This window comes from Dasypus novemcinctus, chromosome 7, assembly GCF_030445035.2.
Source record: "Dasypus novemcinctus isolate mDasNov1 chromosome 7, mDasNov1.1.hap2, whole genome shotgun sequence".
Classification (NCBI taxonomy): Eukaryota; Metazoa; Chordata; class Mammalia; order Cingulata; family Dasypodidae; genus Dasypus; species Dasypus novemcinctus.
This window is the reverse complement of record NC_080679.1, coordinates 75,184,268-75,200,295: the sequence shown is the minus strand read 5'-3', so window position 1 is coordinate 75,200,295 and position 16,028 is coordinate 75,184,268. Positions and strand designations below refer to the sequence as shown.

Here is a 16,028-nt window from a genome sequence, read left to right as displayed (position 1 = left end):
GAATGTGTGTTCAATTTGTAGTATTTTGGCCATCCTTGTGCCAGGATGCTCAGCTGCTTGGGTTATGTATATTTTGTGTGAAGTGAGTACAACATGGAGAGATGATGACATGCCTCAGATGCCAGAGGAGCTATGCAAGCATACTGTTGAAAGCATGCTTCCCGTTTGTCAGGGCTTCATGATAGGAGACCTGGTGACACAGTAGCCTTTTCGCAGAGCTCCTCGGGATGTGCAGGAAGTGCCCTTACAGGTTTTGTCAGGGGGGAAATCTTAGCCATTTCTCCGTAGACAGCTGCGTTTCAAAGTCTGGACAAGTTGCTGTTGAATTTTGCATGGGCTGCCAGGGTGAGTGTTTGCATTTTGATTTGTTTATAGTCCTGCTTTTCTTCTTCGTAAGTCAGCAAGGTTCTTTCTGGAAGTTTCACAGGACTCATACATTTTTAAAGTAGGATTCAAAGGATTCTTTCTAATATGATAGTTGTAATTAAATTTTTCTTTCTTTTCCTATCTCTGCAGATTTTGTGGAAGTATAATACTTTGTCATTATGAGATGTCGTCTCTCGGAGCTTCCTTTGTGCAAATTAAATTTGATGACTTGCAGTTTTTTGAAAACTGCGGTGGAGGAAGTTTTGGGAGTGTTTATCGAGCCAAATGGATATCACAGGACAAGGAGGTGGCTGTAAAGAAGCTACTCAAAATTGAGAAAGAGGTAAGGTCTTTCCCTGTCATCAGAAACAGTCGTGATAGCTCTTACGTAAGCTTTTGCAACCTAGAGTCAGAGGGTCACAGGGCTGGAAAGGGACCGCGCGAGGCCTTTGGAGCTGATCCACGAAGCCCTTTCCCAACTTCCATTCTTGGAGCCCCATAAATAGAAATTATTGCAGCGTTGAGTTCTATTAGGGGTCATCTGAACGGAGAGGATTTCTTTCCATGGTGTGAAAGACCGAATGTTCTCTGAGTGCTCATAAAGGCAGAGGCGAGATTTCAAACCTTCACAGGCTTCAGGCTTTTCTTTTCCTAGGTCAGCCAAGAGGGGTCAGTAAAGAGTAATGTGTAAAGTTTTCATACTCTCCCTTTCTCCTCTTGAACTGGTAGTGGTCAGAAATTGTCTTTTTAGAAGCTAAAAAGCACTATTTTTCTACTGAAATAAGTAATACCAGCTTCTGGGATTTCACCTCTACTTGAGGCCAGTGGTGATGGGCTTTGTTTATTAAAGAATCAACTGGTACCAGACAGATCTGCACTACTTGTAAATTCAGAAAGGGGTCTTGGCTTTCAAAGCCTAGGATTTTGCTGTTCCTAGACCAGCTCAAAACTTTTACACTGGTCATCTTTTTCAGGGATGTGACACAACACAGTTCCCACATTCAGTTTGTTACTGCTAGAATAAAAAAAATTGCAGAGCTGCCCTGCAGGGGCTCAGTGGCGTTGATAACTTTTAATAGTTACTCTCTGGAGCTTGTTCTGGTCATTTTTATTTATGTCCTGTTTTGGCTAATTACTCTTCTTTCCCATATCTTTTTATAGTGAACTTTTACATACATATCATTTTATCTCCCTGATTTCATAATTTTCATTAACTGCTGCCAGTGAACCCGAGGAATTGATTAGAGAAGAAAACCCAAATGGTCGCATTTTATACCAGTTCCTCCCAGCAGTACATAATGCTCACCAGTGTGTGTTTCCAATGGCTGAAGCCAGGTCAAGAAAGACTAAGATAGCCCTCCCTTTGGCTATCTGTAGGTTTTGGAACGCATTAAAATATAAGAGGTTTTCAAGCTAAAACAGAAGGATACTATGTAGAAAATGTTTGAACCCTTTGCCCCCTATTTCTTTGTCAAATAATTTTTTTTAATAGTAGCCAGTAATAAAACATTTCTTACTCTAGTCTGAACCTAGCTTCTTTTATCTAGTAAACTCTTAAGTCCTTTATTGACAAGCATTATAACCTCCATTTTTATAGATTGGGTGAATAGAACTCTGAGAAATTTTTTAAGCTATCCTAGGAAGGATAAGTGAAAGCTGGAGATCAGATCTCCTGTTCTTTGTTTTTGTTTTTTAACTCTGAAACTCTAGATAACTAAATAAAAATAGAAAATAAATGTCATCAAAGTTAAATTAAAAGAAGTATATAAGTATGCTAGTATTTTTAAGCATTAGGCCATGCAAGTTCAGTACAATGAACATATTCTTATATGATTGTTGGATGTGGGAAAAACTTTATGAGACATGAAACAGATTTTGGAAGGAATGCATTAATTGCAGCCCATTCACCTCTGCCCCACCTATACATAATAACCTGTGTACCGTCTTTGAGAGAGCCATGAAAATGACATAGGAAATCACAGGAGTGAAAGCAGCAATCGAAGAACTGCCAACTCATGCTTTTGTTTAGATATTTAACCTGAGTATGTAGAGTTAAGAAATTGAGTTAATTACAGTAAACTGCAGGAGTAGGAAAAACAGAAGCTCAGTTTCAGGTTTGGCAACTTGGTATATTCAGTGAATGTCAATGATATTATACAGAGACACTGTAGATTATGGTAAGATGTGAAAAATTTGGGCTAGGAGTTGGCAAAGGAGTTGAAAAGGAAATATGCATTTCTTCTGTAACTTATTACACTTTATGATGAATGTATTGATTTACTATCTAGTTATTTTCTAAATGATGATAAAGGTAATAAGCCCTGTAAATTTTTTTCTCCAAGTTATAGATTCAATCTCATGCCATTTGGTAATTTTTGCCAATGAGTTTTAGAAGCAATGAAACATAATAAATAAAATGTATATGGCTTACTTCCTGTGACTCTTCATGAATGCATTGATTTATGTTTTGCAAACTTAGGGGGAGGTAGAGAAAATATATTCCAAACTCTTTAGTGTTGCTTATGTTGGAGGGTAGAGGAAGACTGTTTATTATCAATGTATTCATAGTCCTCTAAGTTAGGGCTTGTGTAATGCTTTGCTATGTTTTAGTGAGGATATGTTAAGATTCTAATTTAAAAAAAGAAAAATGTCATTTAAACACTAGTTCTTTAAAACTTTACTTAAAATTTTTCTTATTTTACAATTTTTTTATTAGCAAAATTTAGGTTTACAGAAAAATCATAAATATAGAGTTTCCATATAACACCCTATTATTAACACCTTGCATTAATGTGGAACGTTTGCTGCAATAGATGGAAGAACAGTGTTACTGTTAGTGATTACACTATTGACTATTTTCCATGGTTTACTCTGTGTTCTATAGTCTCATGGATTTTTAAAAATTCTCATAATACATATATACAACCTAAAATTTTCACTTTCAACTACATTTAAGTATATATTTCAGTGCTCTTAATTACATTCACAATATTGTGCTACTATTACCACCATCCATTACCAACATTTTTCCTTCATCCCGAGTAAAAACTCTGTACAATGTAAGCATTAACTCCGCATTCCCTAACCCAACCCTCATGCCTTGTAACCTATATTCTAGTTTTTGGTTCTATGAATATGCTTCTTCTAATGATTTCATACCAGTGAGATCATACCATATTTTCACTTCTGGCTTATTTCACTCAGTATAAGGTCTTAAAGGTTCATCCATGTTGTCCCATATATCAGAACACAATTTCTTTTTATAGTTGATAATATTCCATTGTGTGTGTATACCACATTGTGTTTATCCTTTCTTTGGTTCATGGACATTTGGGTTGCTTCTATCTTTTGGCAGTTGTGAAGAAGTATGTTATGAACATCAAAATGCAAGTATCTGTTTGAGTCCTTGCTTTCAGTTATTTTGAGTGTATATATATATCTAGAAGGGAGATTTCCAGGCTATATGTTAATTCTCTATTTAACATTCTGAGGAACCACCAAACTGCCTTCCACAGTTGCAGCACCATTTTATATTTCCACCAACATGAGTTGTGTAAATAACTGTTCCTATTTCTCTACTTTCTTTCCAACATTTGTAGTTTTCTATATCTTAAAAAAGTAGAAGTCATTCTAGTGCGTATGAAATGGCATCTCTTTGTGGTTTTGATTTGCATCACTCTAATGACTAATGATGTTGGGCATCTTTTTATGTGCTTCTCAGCCATTTGTATATCCTCTTTGGGAAATGTCTATTTAAGTCTTTTGTCCATTTTTTAATTGGGTCGTCTTTGTTGTTGAGTTATAGGATTTCTTTAAATATTGTGGATTTAAACCTTTATTGGATATGTGGTTTCCAGATATTTTCTCCCATTAAGTAGATTGTCTTTTTACTTTCATGGTAAATTCCTACCCATAAAAGTTTTTAATTTTGATGAGGTCCCATTTACCTATTTTTTCTTTTCTTGCTTGTGCTTTGGGTATAAAGTCTAAGAAACTGTTGCCTAACACGAGGTCCTGAAGATGCTTCCCTCCATCTTCTTCCAGGAGTTTTATTATCCTGGTTCTTATATTTAGGTCTTTAATCCATTTTGAGTTAATTTTTTAATATGATGTGACATAGCGGTCCTCCTACATTCTTTTGCAGATTGATATCCATTTCTCCCAGCACCATTTGTGGAAGATACCATTCTTTTCAATTGAGTGGAGTTGGCAGCCTTGTCAAAAATCAATTGGCCATAGATAAGAGTCTATTTCAAAACTCTCAGTTCAATTACATTGATCTTTATGTCTGTCCTTGTGCCAGAACCATGCTGCTTAGACCACTGTAGTTTTGAAATAAGACTTAAAGTCAGGATGTGTGAGTTCTCCAGCTTTGTTCTTTGTTAAGGTGTTTTTGGCTATTCAGTTCCCCTTACCCTTCCATATAAATCTGATAATTGGCCTTTCCATTTCTGAAAAGTAGGCTATTGGACTTTTGATTGGGATTGCATTGAATCTATAAATCATTTTGGGTAAAATTGACATCTTAACAATATTTAGTCTTCTAATCCATGAGCCAGAGGCTTACCTTAAATTCTGCTGTTGAAGGCCTCCTGGGAATATTTCATTTCATTTATTGTGGTCATGAACTTCAGTAGTTCTGTTCGGTTCCTTTTAAAAATTTCTGTTTATTGAGATTGTCATATTGTTCATTCATTGTTTCCTGATTTCCTTTAGTTCTTTCTCTGTGCTTTCCTTCATCTCCTTGATCATATTGAAGATCCTTTTTTAAGTTTTTTCCAGTATGTCCACAGTCTGGTCGTCTTCATTGATGTTTGCTAGATTTTTATCCTCTTCCTTTGGATGGGCCATCTTCTACTCTCTGTTTGTCTTGTAATCGTTTGTTCCACGCTGTACATTTTAAATTGAAAAATTTTAACCCTGGAATTTAGTCCCTGAACTGTTTGTTTCTTGAGTTTGTCTCTAGCTAGGGATATGGCAGAGATTTTCTTGAGTGCCAGGAACTAACAAAACCAATCAAACCAATGCAAAAACATCTTTCACCTTTGGCTGGTGGTCTCCCTCAGCATTCCACCTTCCCATCAAGATGGTCAGCCCAAGGTGAATGTAAAATGCAAGTTCCTCCCTGTCTTTTCTGGGCCTATGTCTTGCCCTGGGCTTCTGTTTGCTAGTGGCATTCGAGTTCCCCTGTTCAGAGGAATTTGAATGCCACTCTACTCCCCAGGAAACAGACCTCCTCTGCTTCTCCCTGATACTCCATCACAGGATTTAAAGCAGGTAAACATTTGCCCAGGCAGCAGGACTCTTGTTTCTTTCATGACTTCCAGGGTCTTAAACTGCTTTTGCCTGGAGGGCAAATTCAGAGTGTAGGGCAGGAGGAGTGTGCTTCATAGTGTCTCCCAGGTCAGTCTTCCCCAGCTGGAAGAAGGCCAGGGACCCACGAAGTGAACACCTTCTGACTCCATCCTGCTCGGGGAAGGCTTAAGGGAGGGGCCAGCAAGGGTGCCAGGAACTACTTCTATGTCTCTTTGAAGTACATTTTCTTGATTTGGCACTTGTCCAGTAAATGCAACTCTCTAGCTGTTTTATGTAGTTTTAAGGAAGGATCTTTATCTTAGCTGTTTTTATCCAGGGCAGTTTGAAACAAAGGCCGCCTTCAAAGCTGGGCACCCCAGTGATCTGCAGTAGTTATCAGTTTTGCCAGTTTTCCCAAGAATGTCTGTTTATGGCACTTTTTTTTTCAGCCCAGGGTCCAGTCCAGGATTACATATTGCATTTAGTGACACATCCCTTTACTCTGCTTTAATCTGGAATAGTTTCTTTACTTTTAAGACTGTCATTTTTGAAGAGAGTGTAGGACAGTTGTTTTGTAGAATGTCCTTCATATTGCTCCCTGCCTGCCATACCTAGTTTAAGTTTATGTAGGTTTGGCAGGAAGGCTGCATAGGTCATGTGTCTTTGGCATGTTGTAGTGGGCATTGTATGTTGTCAGTTCGTCCCTGACATTATTGGTGATGTCAGTTTTATATACGTGGTTTAGAGGGGTCCATCCATTTCTCCATAGTAAAAATACCTATTTTACCTTTGCAATTAATAATTAAGCTATTTGTAGATTCTGTGAAACTATGTAAATATTTTCCCCTAACAAATTTTGACCCAGTATTTTAAACATGCTTTGATGATTCCTGTTTGAATCAAATATTGTTATGACACTTAACTATGCAGGAAGCAAAAAATTCTAGCATGGAGTTTTGCTTTCTTCCTTTGTTTATTATATTTATTTATCAGTCCATTTATTCATTTATCATTTCATTGTAGATTTATGGATTCTTTTTAAAATTCAAGATGGTATTCATTACTACTATATTCATTTTCATGCTTAAATTGTCCTTGATTAACAAGTAGGTACCCTTTCAAGCTGGCTTCCATCATCCTTTAAGCATTTCCTTATTCTCTGACACAAAAAGATATTCTAGGGCTTATTTAGTTCATGTCTCATTCCTGAAATCAACCATTTCTTCAAAAACCCTGATTCAAAATATCTGATATTGAGGTACGGTATTTAGAAATCAAGATTTGGGTACCAGGATTGCTAATTGTAGAAATTTCAAAAAGAGCCTTTGTACTTTTAGCAGAAATGTTGTTCACAGATATATTTCATTTATGGAGGCATTTAATTTGAAATTAAAATTATACATCTGGAAATTTAGGATCTGTGATATGCTAATAGAAATATAAATTGATAAACCTTTTTGGAGAAGAGTTTGGCAGAATGTATCAGAAACCTTAAAATGTATATTTTCTTGAGCTAGAAATTTTTATTTCTTTTTTTTTTAATGAGCTAGAATTTTACTTCTAGAACTTTTTCCTACAGAGAAAATCAATGTTCAAAAAGATTGATGTGATAGGATGTTCACCTTAGATTTATAATGGTGAAGAATTGTAAACAATCTGTGTCCTATAGTAAATTATTGTTTAAAATTTTTTTATATCTTTGCAATGGAATTTCTCCCATTTGGAAAAAATCTTTAAAGAGCTAGGAAAATGCTCATAATATATTGCTAAGTGATGAAAATAAGCTACAAAACATTGTATATAACATGGTCCTAAGTGTATACTTGGTGATTGTATAGCATTTTTATTTTTCTTATATTTTCCTTTGCTTTCCACACTTCTCTGAGATGATCTCATTTCTTTTTGTTTTTTTCAATACTATATTATGGAAATCTTCAAACAAAGAAAAATTTAAAGAATATTATAGTGAATATGTGTATACCTACCACCTAAGATCTATCAACATATATATTTGCTTTATCATATATATAGCTGTCCCTCTAACCATCCATCATTCCCTTTTGATGCATTTCAAAGTAAGTTGAACTTACTTTGAAATGCATAAATATTTTAGCATGTGTATTATTATTAGAGTTAAGTACATGTTTATAGTTTTGTTTTCAGGTAAAATTTATGTAGAGTGAAGTGCAGAAATCACTAGGTTTCAAAAAATGTGAAGACCACATGATCCATATATTTACTTTTATAATCAGAAAAAAATGCAATGAAAAAATATAGCTCTGACTTTACTTTCCAAGGATGTTCAAGTGAATTGAGATTTAGAAAACTCTTTAGTTTATCACAAATCACTAATTTTCCCATCTCAATATGTGCCTCTAAAATGATTAATATTGACTTTTACTGCTTTTCCATAGCAATGCTATAAGACCTCAGTGATAATTTAGTTTGTTTGTTATGTTCAGATTGATTTGCAGTATATTTGCTAGTTTTGAAAAAAAAATGTATGGGAAAAAATGTGATCTTAAAGTTATATGCCAAAGATAAGAAAAAGAAGGGACTATTGTGTCTTCTTGGTAAATTCCAGATGAACTGGAATTAAACTGAACATAGAAATTTGAGCAAGCAGGCATTGTGATTGCAAGGTTCTATAACTATTGACCAAGTTTCCAATAGTCCCCACTCAACAAATAGTTCATCAACTTCACAATGTAAATTTTTTTAAAGGGTTGATCACATCAACTTAACTTTACTCTTGCAATATATTTGATGGTAGGTATATTAAGCCAGTTATGTCTGTACATGGTATTTTTTTCTGCCTGAGAGAAAAAATCCTGAAAGCCTTGAAATCTTTTGGTATTCAGCTACTTTTAGGAAACCAGGTTTAAGTATGAGATAATGAAAGAAACATGATTCCTTATTTCCTTAAAATAGTTGGAGCAGAAATCCCAAGTGGTATTTCATTTACCTTACCTTTGCAAGGTACCACTTCCTTTATTAAAAAAAGAAAATTCCCATCAAACTGGGCTATCAGAGAAATGTCAGAATCCAGATAAGTTCAAGTTTTAAAACTGTTCCCATTGTAAATGTTTATAGATAGAGAAGATTAAAATATCAAAACTAATAGGAACTATTAAGTAACTTTTTATATAAAAGGAAAAATAGTGTAAAATAGAAAATAAAATCTTGAAATTGACATGCAACTCAGAAAGAGCTAAAAATAAAAGCTTTTATTATACATAGTTTATCAACAGTATTTGGTACTTAATAAAAGGCAAGATTAATGCTTTTGTCACTTTATTAGCTCACGGGAGACCCCAGTTTTCTTTGTAATTCTGTAGCTGAAAGGCTTTTTATTAACAAATTCTTTGCATTTACTTTAATTATAGGAATGCTGTTTTAATATGTTCTCCATTTCCCTGAACATAATCAGGAAGAATAATACCACATTTACTTTCTTTGTAAATCTTCCCAGTATTTAAATATATTGATGGGACAAATACTAGAAATTAAATAACTTGGATACTTGACAACTGCCATTGAGTTGTGGCATAGTGTCTGTCAAAAATGGTGCTCAGGGATGGCTACTTGGTATTTTCAAGCATAGAGAGGACTGACTTGACTATACAAGAGCTAATATTTTACGTTGGTACTTTCAAATGTCCACCCTCAGTCCCTAACGTGTTTGAAATAGCCTTTCCAGGTACCTAGTCTCTTCATTCAGGAGTCCCTTCATGAGTTGGTTTAAAAAAAATTTTTTTTTATACCCCCCCCCCATGGCTTTTTTGTGTGCTGTCTCCTCTCTGTGTCCATTTGCTATGTGTTCTTCTGTGTCTGTATTTATTTATTTTTATTACCCTACTCCTCTTGCGGCTTGCTTGCTGTCTGTGTTTTTCGTTCTTGCTATTGCGTCACCTTGCCGAGTTGGCTATCCGTGGTGCTTGCGGGCCGGGTGGCTCTCCGCAGCGAGTGGACGAGCCTGCCTTCACAAGGAAGCCCCGGGACGGAACCCAGGGCCTCCCATATGGTAGACAGGAGCCCAACTGGTTAAACCACAGCTGCTTCCCCCTTCATGTTTTTATTCAAGACAACCTGTGCAGTTTTTCTCTCCCCAGTCAGAATTTACCCACCCTGGAGTTCATGCTAATGATTCAGTGGTTTTTGAAATATAACCCCTGAACTATCAATATCAGCATCACCCAGGAGCTCATTAGAAGTGCACATTCCTGGACTGCATCCTATACATTCTGAATTAGAAACCCTTGAAGAAGGAGCCCAGCAATCTGCTTTTAACAGGTGTCCAGTCGATTCTGATGCCTGCTAGTGTTTGAGACTAGGTATTACCCTTTAAAGGGTACCCTTTAGGTAATACCTAGTCAGTCTTTTGCCAAATGCAGCCCTTCTGTATGATAACTTAAGTTTGGGATATTATGTACCTTGGTGGTGGTGGTAGGAGGGGGCATTTTTTTTCTTAGAGGCTTCCTTGACACTTAGGTTCACACTGTGCAAGCAATTACTGTTGCACAGCCCTGCTGTACTACCATTGAGCATAGTGAACTAATAGTTGATTTAGGAATTGCAAGTACACCTGAGACCTCAGGCAAGTAGCCTTCAGATTCAAGACTCTCCCCATTCTGGTTCTAATTTGACTTTCCAGCTTGTGCTCCATTTTCTCACTGGCAGTTGCCACTCCTGTTTAACTGTTCTTCTGCCCTACTTTCCCATTTTTCTATAACTTTGTTCACATTCTTTCCTTCACCTTTAATGCCTGTTTTGTTTTTTTGCCTCTTCAGATGCCACTCATTCTTTAGATTTAAGTTCTTCTCTAAGAAGCATTCTGAGGTCCTACAAGCGTAATTTTCTCTTTCTCTTCTGACTATACCATATCACATCCATACCACTAATTTTTCATATGATTAAAACTGCCTGTGACTCTAGTATTTCTATAAGCTTTTGACACTTAATTTTTCATGTGAATATGCCATTTCTCCTCAACTGAAATGTGGGGCTACTTACATCATAGAGTGTTAAGAGGATTAAGTGAAATAATACGTTCAGTATCTAGAAGAATGCCTGACATAGAGGAAGACTGTTAACTATCAGTCGTTATCTTCACAGCCATACTCCAAAGTCACAATAGCAGATAAATGTCCTGGTTTTAGGAAATGTTGATTAGTTGGTGCCTGGAGCCTTATCTTAAGACAGAGTCAGAGACACGGTCAGTAGGAGAAAGCCTTGGGGAGGCTCACTGTGCATGTGGAAGAGCAAGCCCTTGTGCTGTGGATTTGACATCCCTTTGTGGCCCCTTGAGGGCAAGGACTGCCATCGCCTTGGTGCGGATGCAGTCACCACCATGGTCATCACCCCTGTCCCAAGGAACCGCCCACTGTGAGCCAAACACTGGGTTAAGACTGTCCTCTACTGCCCCTTCTTTACAGTTACTCTTCAAGGTTATAATCTCCATTCGGCAGATCAGAAATGAATGCTTGGTGAGGTGAAGCAATTTGGCCAGTTTAAACAATACCCTTCTGGTGGGTCGTTCTTGCCTGTCTCCCAGCTCCCAGCACTGCGTACTGCTCACAATTCACATTAAACTCTTTCTTCCTTGAGACTTCCTCTCATTTTAGTTAATTTTAAGAAAGCTACGTTGTATTGATTTACCTACATTTTCTTCATTGACTCTGCTCTGAGCTGTGAGGAGGGTAGAAACACATTTGTCTTTGCTGTATCACTGGTTGCAGCTTGCATTCAGCTACACAGTACAAAATTCTTAGTCATTACCATCATTTTAGAGTACCTGATAATTGATTTTTATAAATGCCTTTGATTTTGTACCTTTCAGACAGGCATGCTGTTTCCATCTAAAGAATTTTAAATGTTGCGCTGTGTCATGCATTGATTTTGTGCTACATATATAAATATCACTTTGATTAGAGAATAAGCAATTTAAAATAATGAATCACTTTATTTGGTAATTAATGTAAGTCATCATTTAAAAGTATATATTAAACCCATCCGTTTGTCAACCCTTTTCTACATGACATTTCTGTTACTGGGAGCTTGTAATTTAAGATACTCTTAAGTGAACCTGCTATAAGAGATACTGAAAATTGAATGCATGCTAAAAAGTATGGAAATTAAATAAATAAACATGTTTTACTGATACGTGTGAAGATAACACAGACCTTGTGGGGGAGATCAACTAGGAGAAGCCACAGGAGATGCTTCCGGTGGGACCAAGAGAAGTTTACAAATTACATAGTTATATAGTTATATTGTTCTTGTCATGCTATGCTAAATGCAGTTATATTAGGACAAACATCACTATATAGTATTTTTTACATCATTGATGTGGCCATAAAAGTGTTTTATTTGGAAGTGAAAGCCCCCATCCTTCTTACTTTAGCTACTTAAATCTTTAAAAAATTTTAAATCCTTTCAAGCCTTTGTTAGGTTATGTATTTACTTATATGCAGATGTTATCTTCAGTTTGCTATATCATGAACCTTATTGCGATTGTTCTTTCAGCTTTTCATTAAAGTATTATTGAGCAATAAACATTTCAGTTAGAAAATATTTGTTTTTCACACATGCTTTAATTATTGTGCTGAACTCAAACTGATTAGTGTATTCTAGAAAAATATTATATCCTGACTAACTGTTGTTATACACACTAGGACTTGCTGCTGGAAATAAAATTGTATGTAGAATGAATTGAATTTCTGAGAAGCTCAAAGACTAATACAGAGAGGGCAATTTAAAAATTGCAAAACTGGTGGAAAGGAAGAGCTGTCCATGAATATTTTAGATAGTTTCCAAATAGGTACAGTTGGTTGTCAGTCTTCAAAAAAAATAGAATCATCTCACTTTAATATTAAAAAGGTGTCTAGAATAACTTCTTTTCTCTCTAGTGAAGAGAGGAAGTACTGGCACTAAGCTATGCAATTATAGAGGCCATCTTATCAGTTGTTTCATTGATTCTTGATTCTTGCTACCCATTGGGACATCCAGTTTCTGTTTGTACATTGCCAGTGGTGACACATGAAATATGGGCTGTTCAGTTTGCGCATAGTCCCTGCCTCTGAGACCACACCAAACAAATCATAACCTCTTCCATATGTCAACTTCTTGAAGCCCAGAAATATCTTTGTATTTTCTGGGCTCTGCACAGTAAGCAATCAATACATGCATAGTGCATAAATGATGAAATAATAAGCATAATGATAACATCTTAAACTTCTCTCTTTTTGGGTAGATTTATAGAAAGGATTTGCTGTTGTTGAATCTACAGCAAAGAATACAGTTTGCCATTCCTAGTCTACTTCATATCCTTTCCTACTCTATGTTGGCTGATTTTTTGAGTTCTTAACTATTTAGTTTGTCTTTGATGAAAGGTTCTGTGTGATAGCACTTAGAAAGGATTTTCCTGGCCATGGTTCTTAACTAGGTTGTTTTTAAAAGTTTCCAATAAAAAAATCCAAGGTGCTTTTTCTTAGTTCTGCTAATACTAGATGTTCACAGAATCATGACCTAGGAAAAATTAAGGTGCCGTAAATGAAATGAGACTGGCACAATTTTAATGGCTTGAAAATATAACCCCTTGTACTGTTCTTCTGGAAAATATTGCTAGGTAAAATTAACTACATTAGAGTAGACATATAAGGATGAAAATGTCTGGTGAATGTTTTTGCAGGCTGTATAAAAGGAGGGGACTATATGGTGTTATTTTATTTTTTTAGGTACTGAGGACTGGGACCTGGGACTCATATGTGGGGAACTGGTGCTCAACCACTGAGCCACATCAGCTTTCCTGAGTTGGTTTTTTCGTTTGTATTGCTTGTTGTTTGTTTTTGTTTTTTTCAGGAGGCACTGGGAACTCAACCTGGGACCTCCCATGTGGGAGGTGGCACTTAAATGCTTAAGCTGCATCCACTCCCCTGGTGCTTTGCTTTTGAAGAGAGATTATATTAAGCAATTAATGTACAAAGTCAGTTAAACTTTTTAAAATATGCAAGCTATGCTTCCTTTAGTGGAAAACTTAATTGCTTTTGTTACTGGAACTATAGTTACAGGGTCTATCATAAGAAATATACCTGCTTTTATTTCAATCATTTTAAAATATGATATGTAATTTAGTTGGCATTTATTGCTGAAAGGATCTTTAAAATGAAAATGGAAGACTGTTTCCCCCAAAAAATCTCAGTATAATTTCCTAACCACAGAGTAAGTCCTGTGTCCCTAAAGTAACCTACATTCTTCCATGGGAAAAACATTATGCTCAAAGAAACCTGAGCAGTGTGGCTAAGTCAGGACACCTCTGTCAGGCCAATGCATTTGTATGGGAAAATCCTGATTTTAGATAAACAGACTTTAAGTACTGGCCAGACCAAGAACAGGTTTTAAGAAAAGATCAAGAAATTAGTATTAAATGGATTCGAGGTTGTGGAATGTTAAAAATTTACAATCTACCTCATTTAAAAACAATTTAAGATTGCTAGCATATAGAATACATATATTTTGAGGTTCCTGGGGAGGTCTGTATTTATCCAAAATCTCCTCTCTGAATCTGGGGTGAGGAAATGGAGGAAAAGAAACATTTCTTGGGCTCCTGTATTTGTCAGCCACAGTTCTAAGCAGTTTACATATATTGTCTATAATCCTACTGCTAATGCCTCAAATGTTAGTCTTATAACTTTATTCTTTGAAATAACTTCCCCTGATAAAACTGCAGATACCACTGAGAAAGGTAACCCTCTGATTTTTCTCCTGAGCACATACTTTTCTAGTGGGGAGGTGACTAATTGGCTCTACAGGGCACTGTTACCTGAGCAGATCATGAGAAAACCTTTGCTGCAGTGCAGTTGTTCAACAAATACTGAGTATCTCTTACATGCCAGGTACTATTGTAGATGCTGGAGTCACAGCAGTAAATAAAATAGACAAAAATCCATGTCCTTTCAGAGCTTACCTTCAAATGTGGGGAATAAAAAATGAATTAATATGAGAATCCCTTATATATATTTTTTAATTAGCTTATTGAACTATATCACCCACACACAAACATACATAAACAATAGGTGTATAGTAATAGTTGTGAACTTACAAAACACATATATAACATCATACAGGACTCTCATAACTCACCCTACCACCAGCACCTTACATTGTTGTTAAACCTTTTTAACTAATGATGAAAGAGCATTGTCAAAATATTACGACTAACCAAAGTATTTTCCCCCCAACCCTCCCTATTATTATTATCTTTATACCATTTATATATGAACATACGTAAACAATTAAGTGTATAGTAAAAGTTGTGAATTTACAAAGCACACGTGCATAACATCATACAGGGGTCCCATACATCAACCCTCCACCAACACCTTGCATTGCCATGAGACTCTTGTTACAAATTGTGAAAGAATATTGTCAAAATCTTACTACTAATTATAGTCCTTATCTTACATTAGGTGTGTTTTTCCCCCAACCCACCCTGTTGTTATTTTTTAAATATAGTTTTTATGACAGACGTAGTAAACTTATAAAACAATCATGCACATGTGCAGAATTCCCAAACAACACCCCTCTATCATTGTGATGGAACATTTGTTACAGATAAGATAATATCATCTGATTGTTACCATGTCCATAGTATACATTTGGCTCACATTTTCCATGCTGCCCCATTATCAATGCAGTACATCTTTGTCATAGATGCAGGAATAGTATATTATTACCGCTAACCACAGTCCATCAGTCACTCCAATTGTATTTTTCCCATGTGTTCTCAACACCCTACAGTAGTGATGTACATTTGCTCTAGCTCACAAAGGACACTCTTGTATCTATACCATCAACCACAGTTGTCATTGACCTCTTGGTTTATTGTACTTTTCATTTCCTAGATTATTCTCTAACATTCTATCTGTTGGCATTTACATACCTAGACTACCATTTTCAGCCACATCCCCATTTATAAACTAGCTGATACTGACAATTTGTTACCATCCATTCTGTACATTTCCACACTTTTACAGTAAAGCTAATTAAAACTTCTACATACATTAAACATCAGTAGCCCAATCTCAGTCCTTCTCTTATCTCCTTTAAGAATCCACCACCTACCACCAGGTCTTGAAGATATTTTCCTAAAATTTCTTCTAGAAGTTTTATGGTTCTTGCTTTTTGTCTTTAGGTTTTTGATCCATTTTGAGTTAATTTTTGGGTAAGGTGTGAAATAGGGGTCCTCTTTCCTTCTTTCAGCTATGGATACCCAATTCTTTCAGCACCATTTTGCTGAATTGACTGTTCTGCCCAAGCTGTGTGGTTTGACAAGCTAGTCAGAAATCACTTGACCATACATGTGAGGG

The 16,028-nt window shown here is 36.0% G+C and overlaps 1 protein-coding gene across 3 annotated transcripts in view; it reads left to right on the top strand.

The window, feature by feature from the left end:
* The window catches only part of MAP3K20 (mitogen-activated protein kinase kinase kinase 20), a 213,110-nt gene that overhangs the window by 15,908 nt on the left and 181,174 nt on the right, over positions 1–16,028 (top strand). The window contains exons 1-2 of one of the 3 annotated variants that reach the window (XM_004476782.5): positions 234–345; positions 517–709. In XM_004476782.5, coding sequence (XP_004476839.1) covers positions 551–709 — 159 coding nt within the window. In that variant the 5' untranslated portion in view covers positions 234–345; positions 517–550. Of the gene's footprint in view, positions 1–233; positions 346–516; positions 710–16,028 lie in introns of those variants that run through there. The other 2 variants (XM_004476783.5, XM_071216293.1) reach the window with 2 other exon arrangements.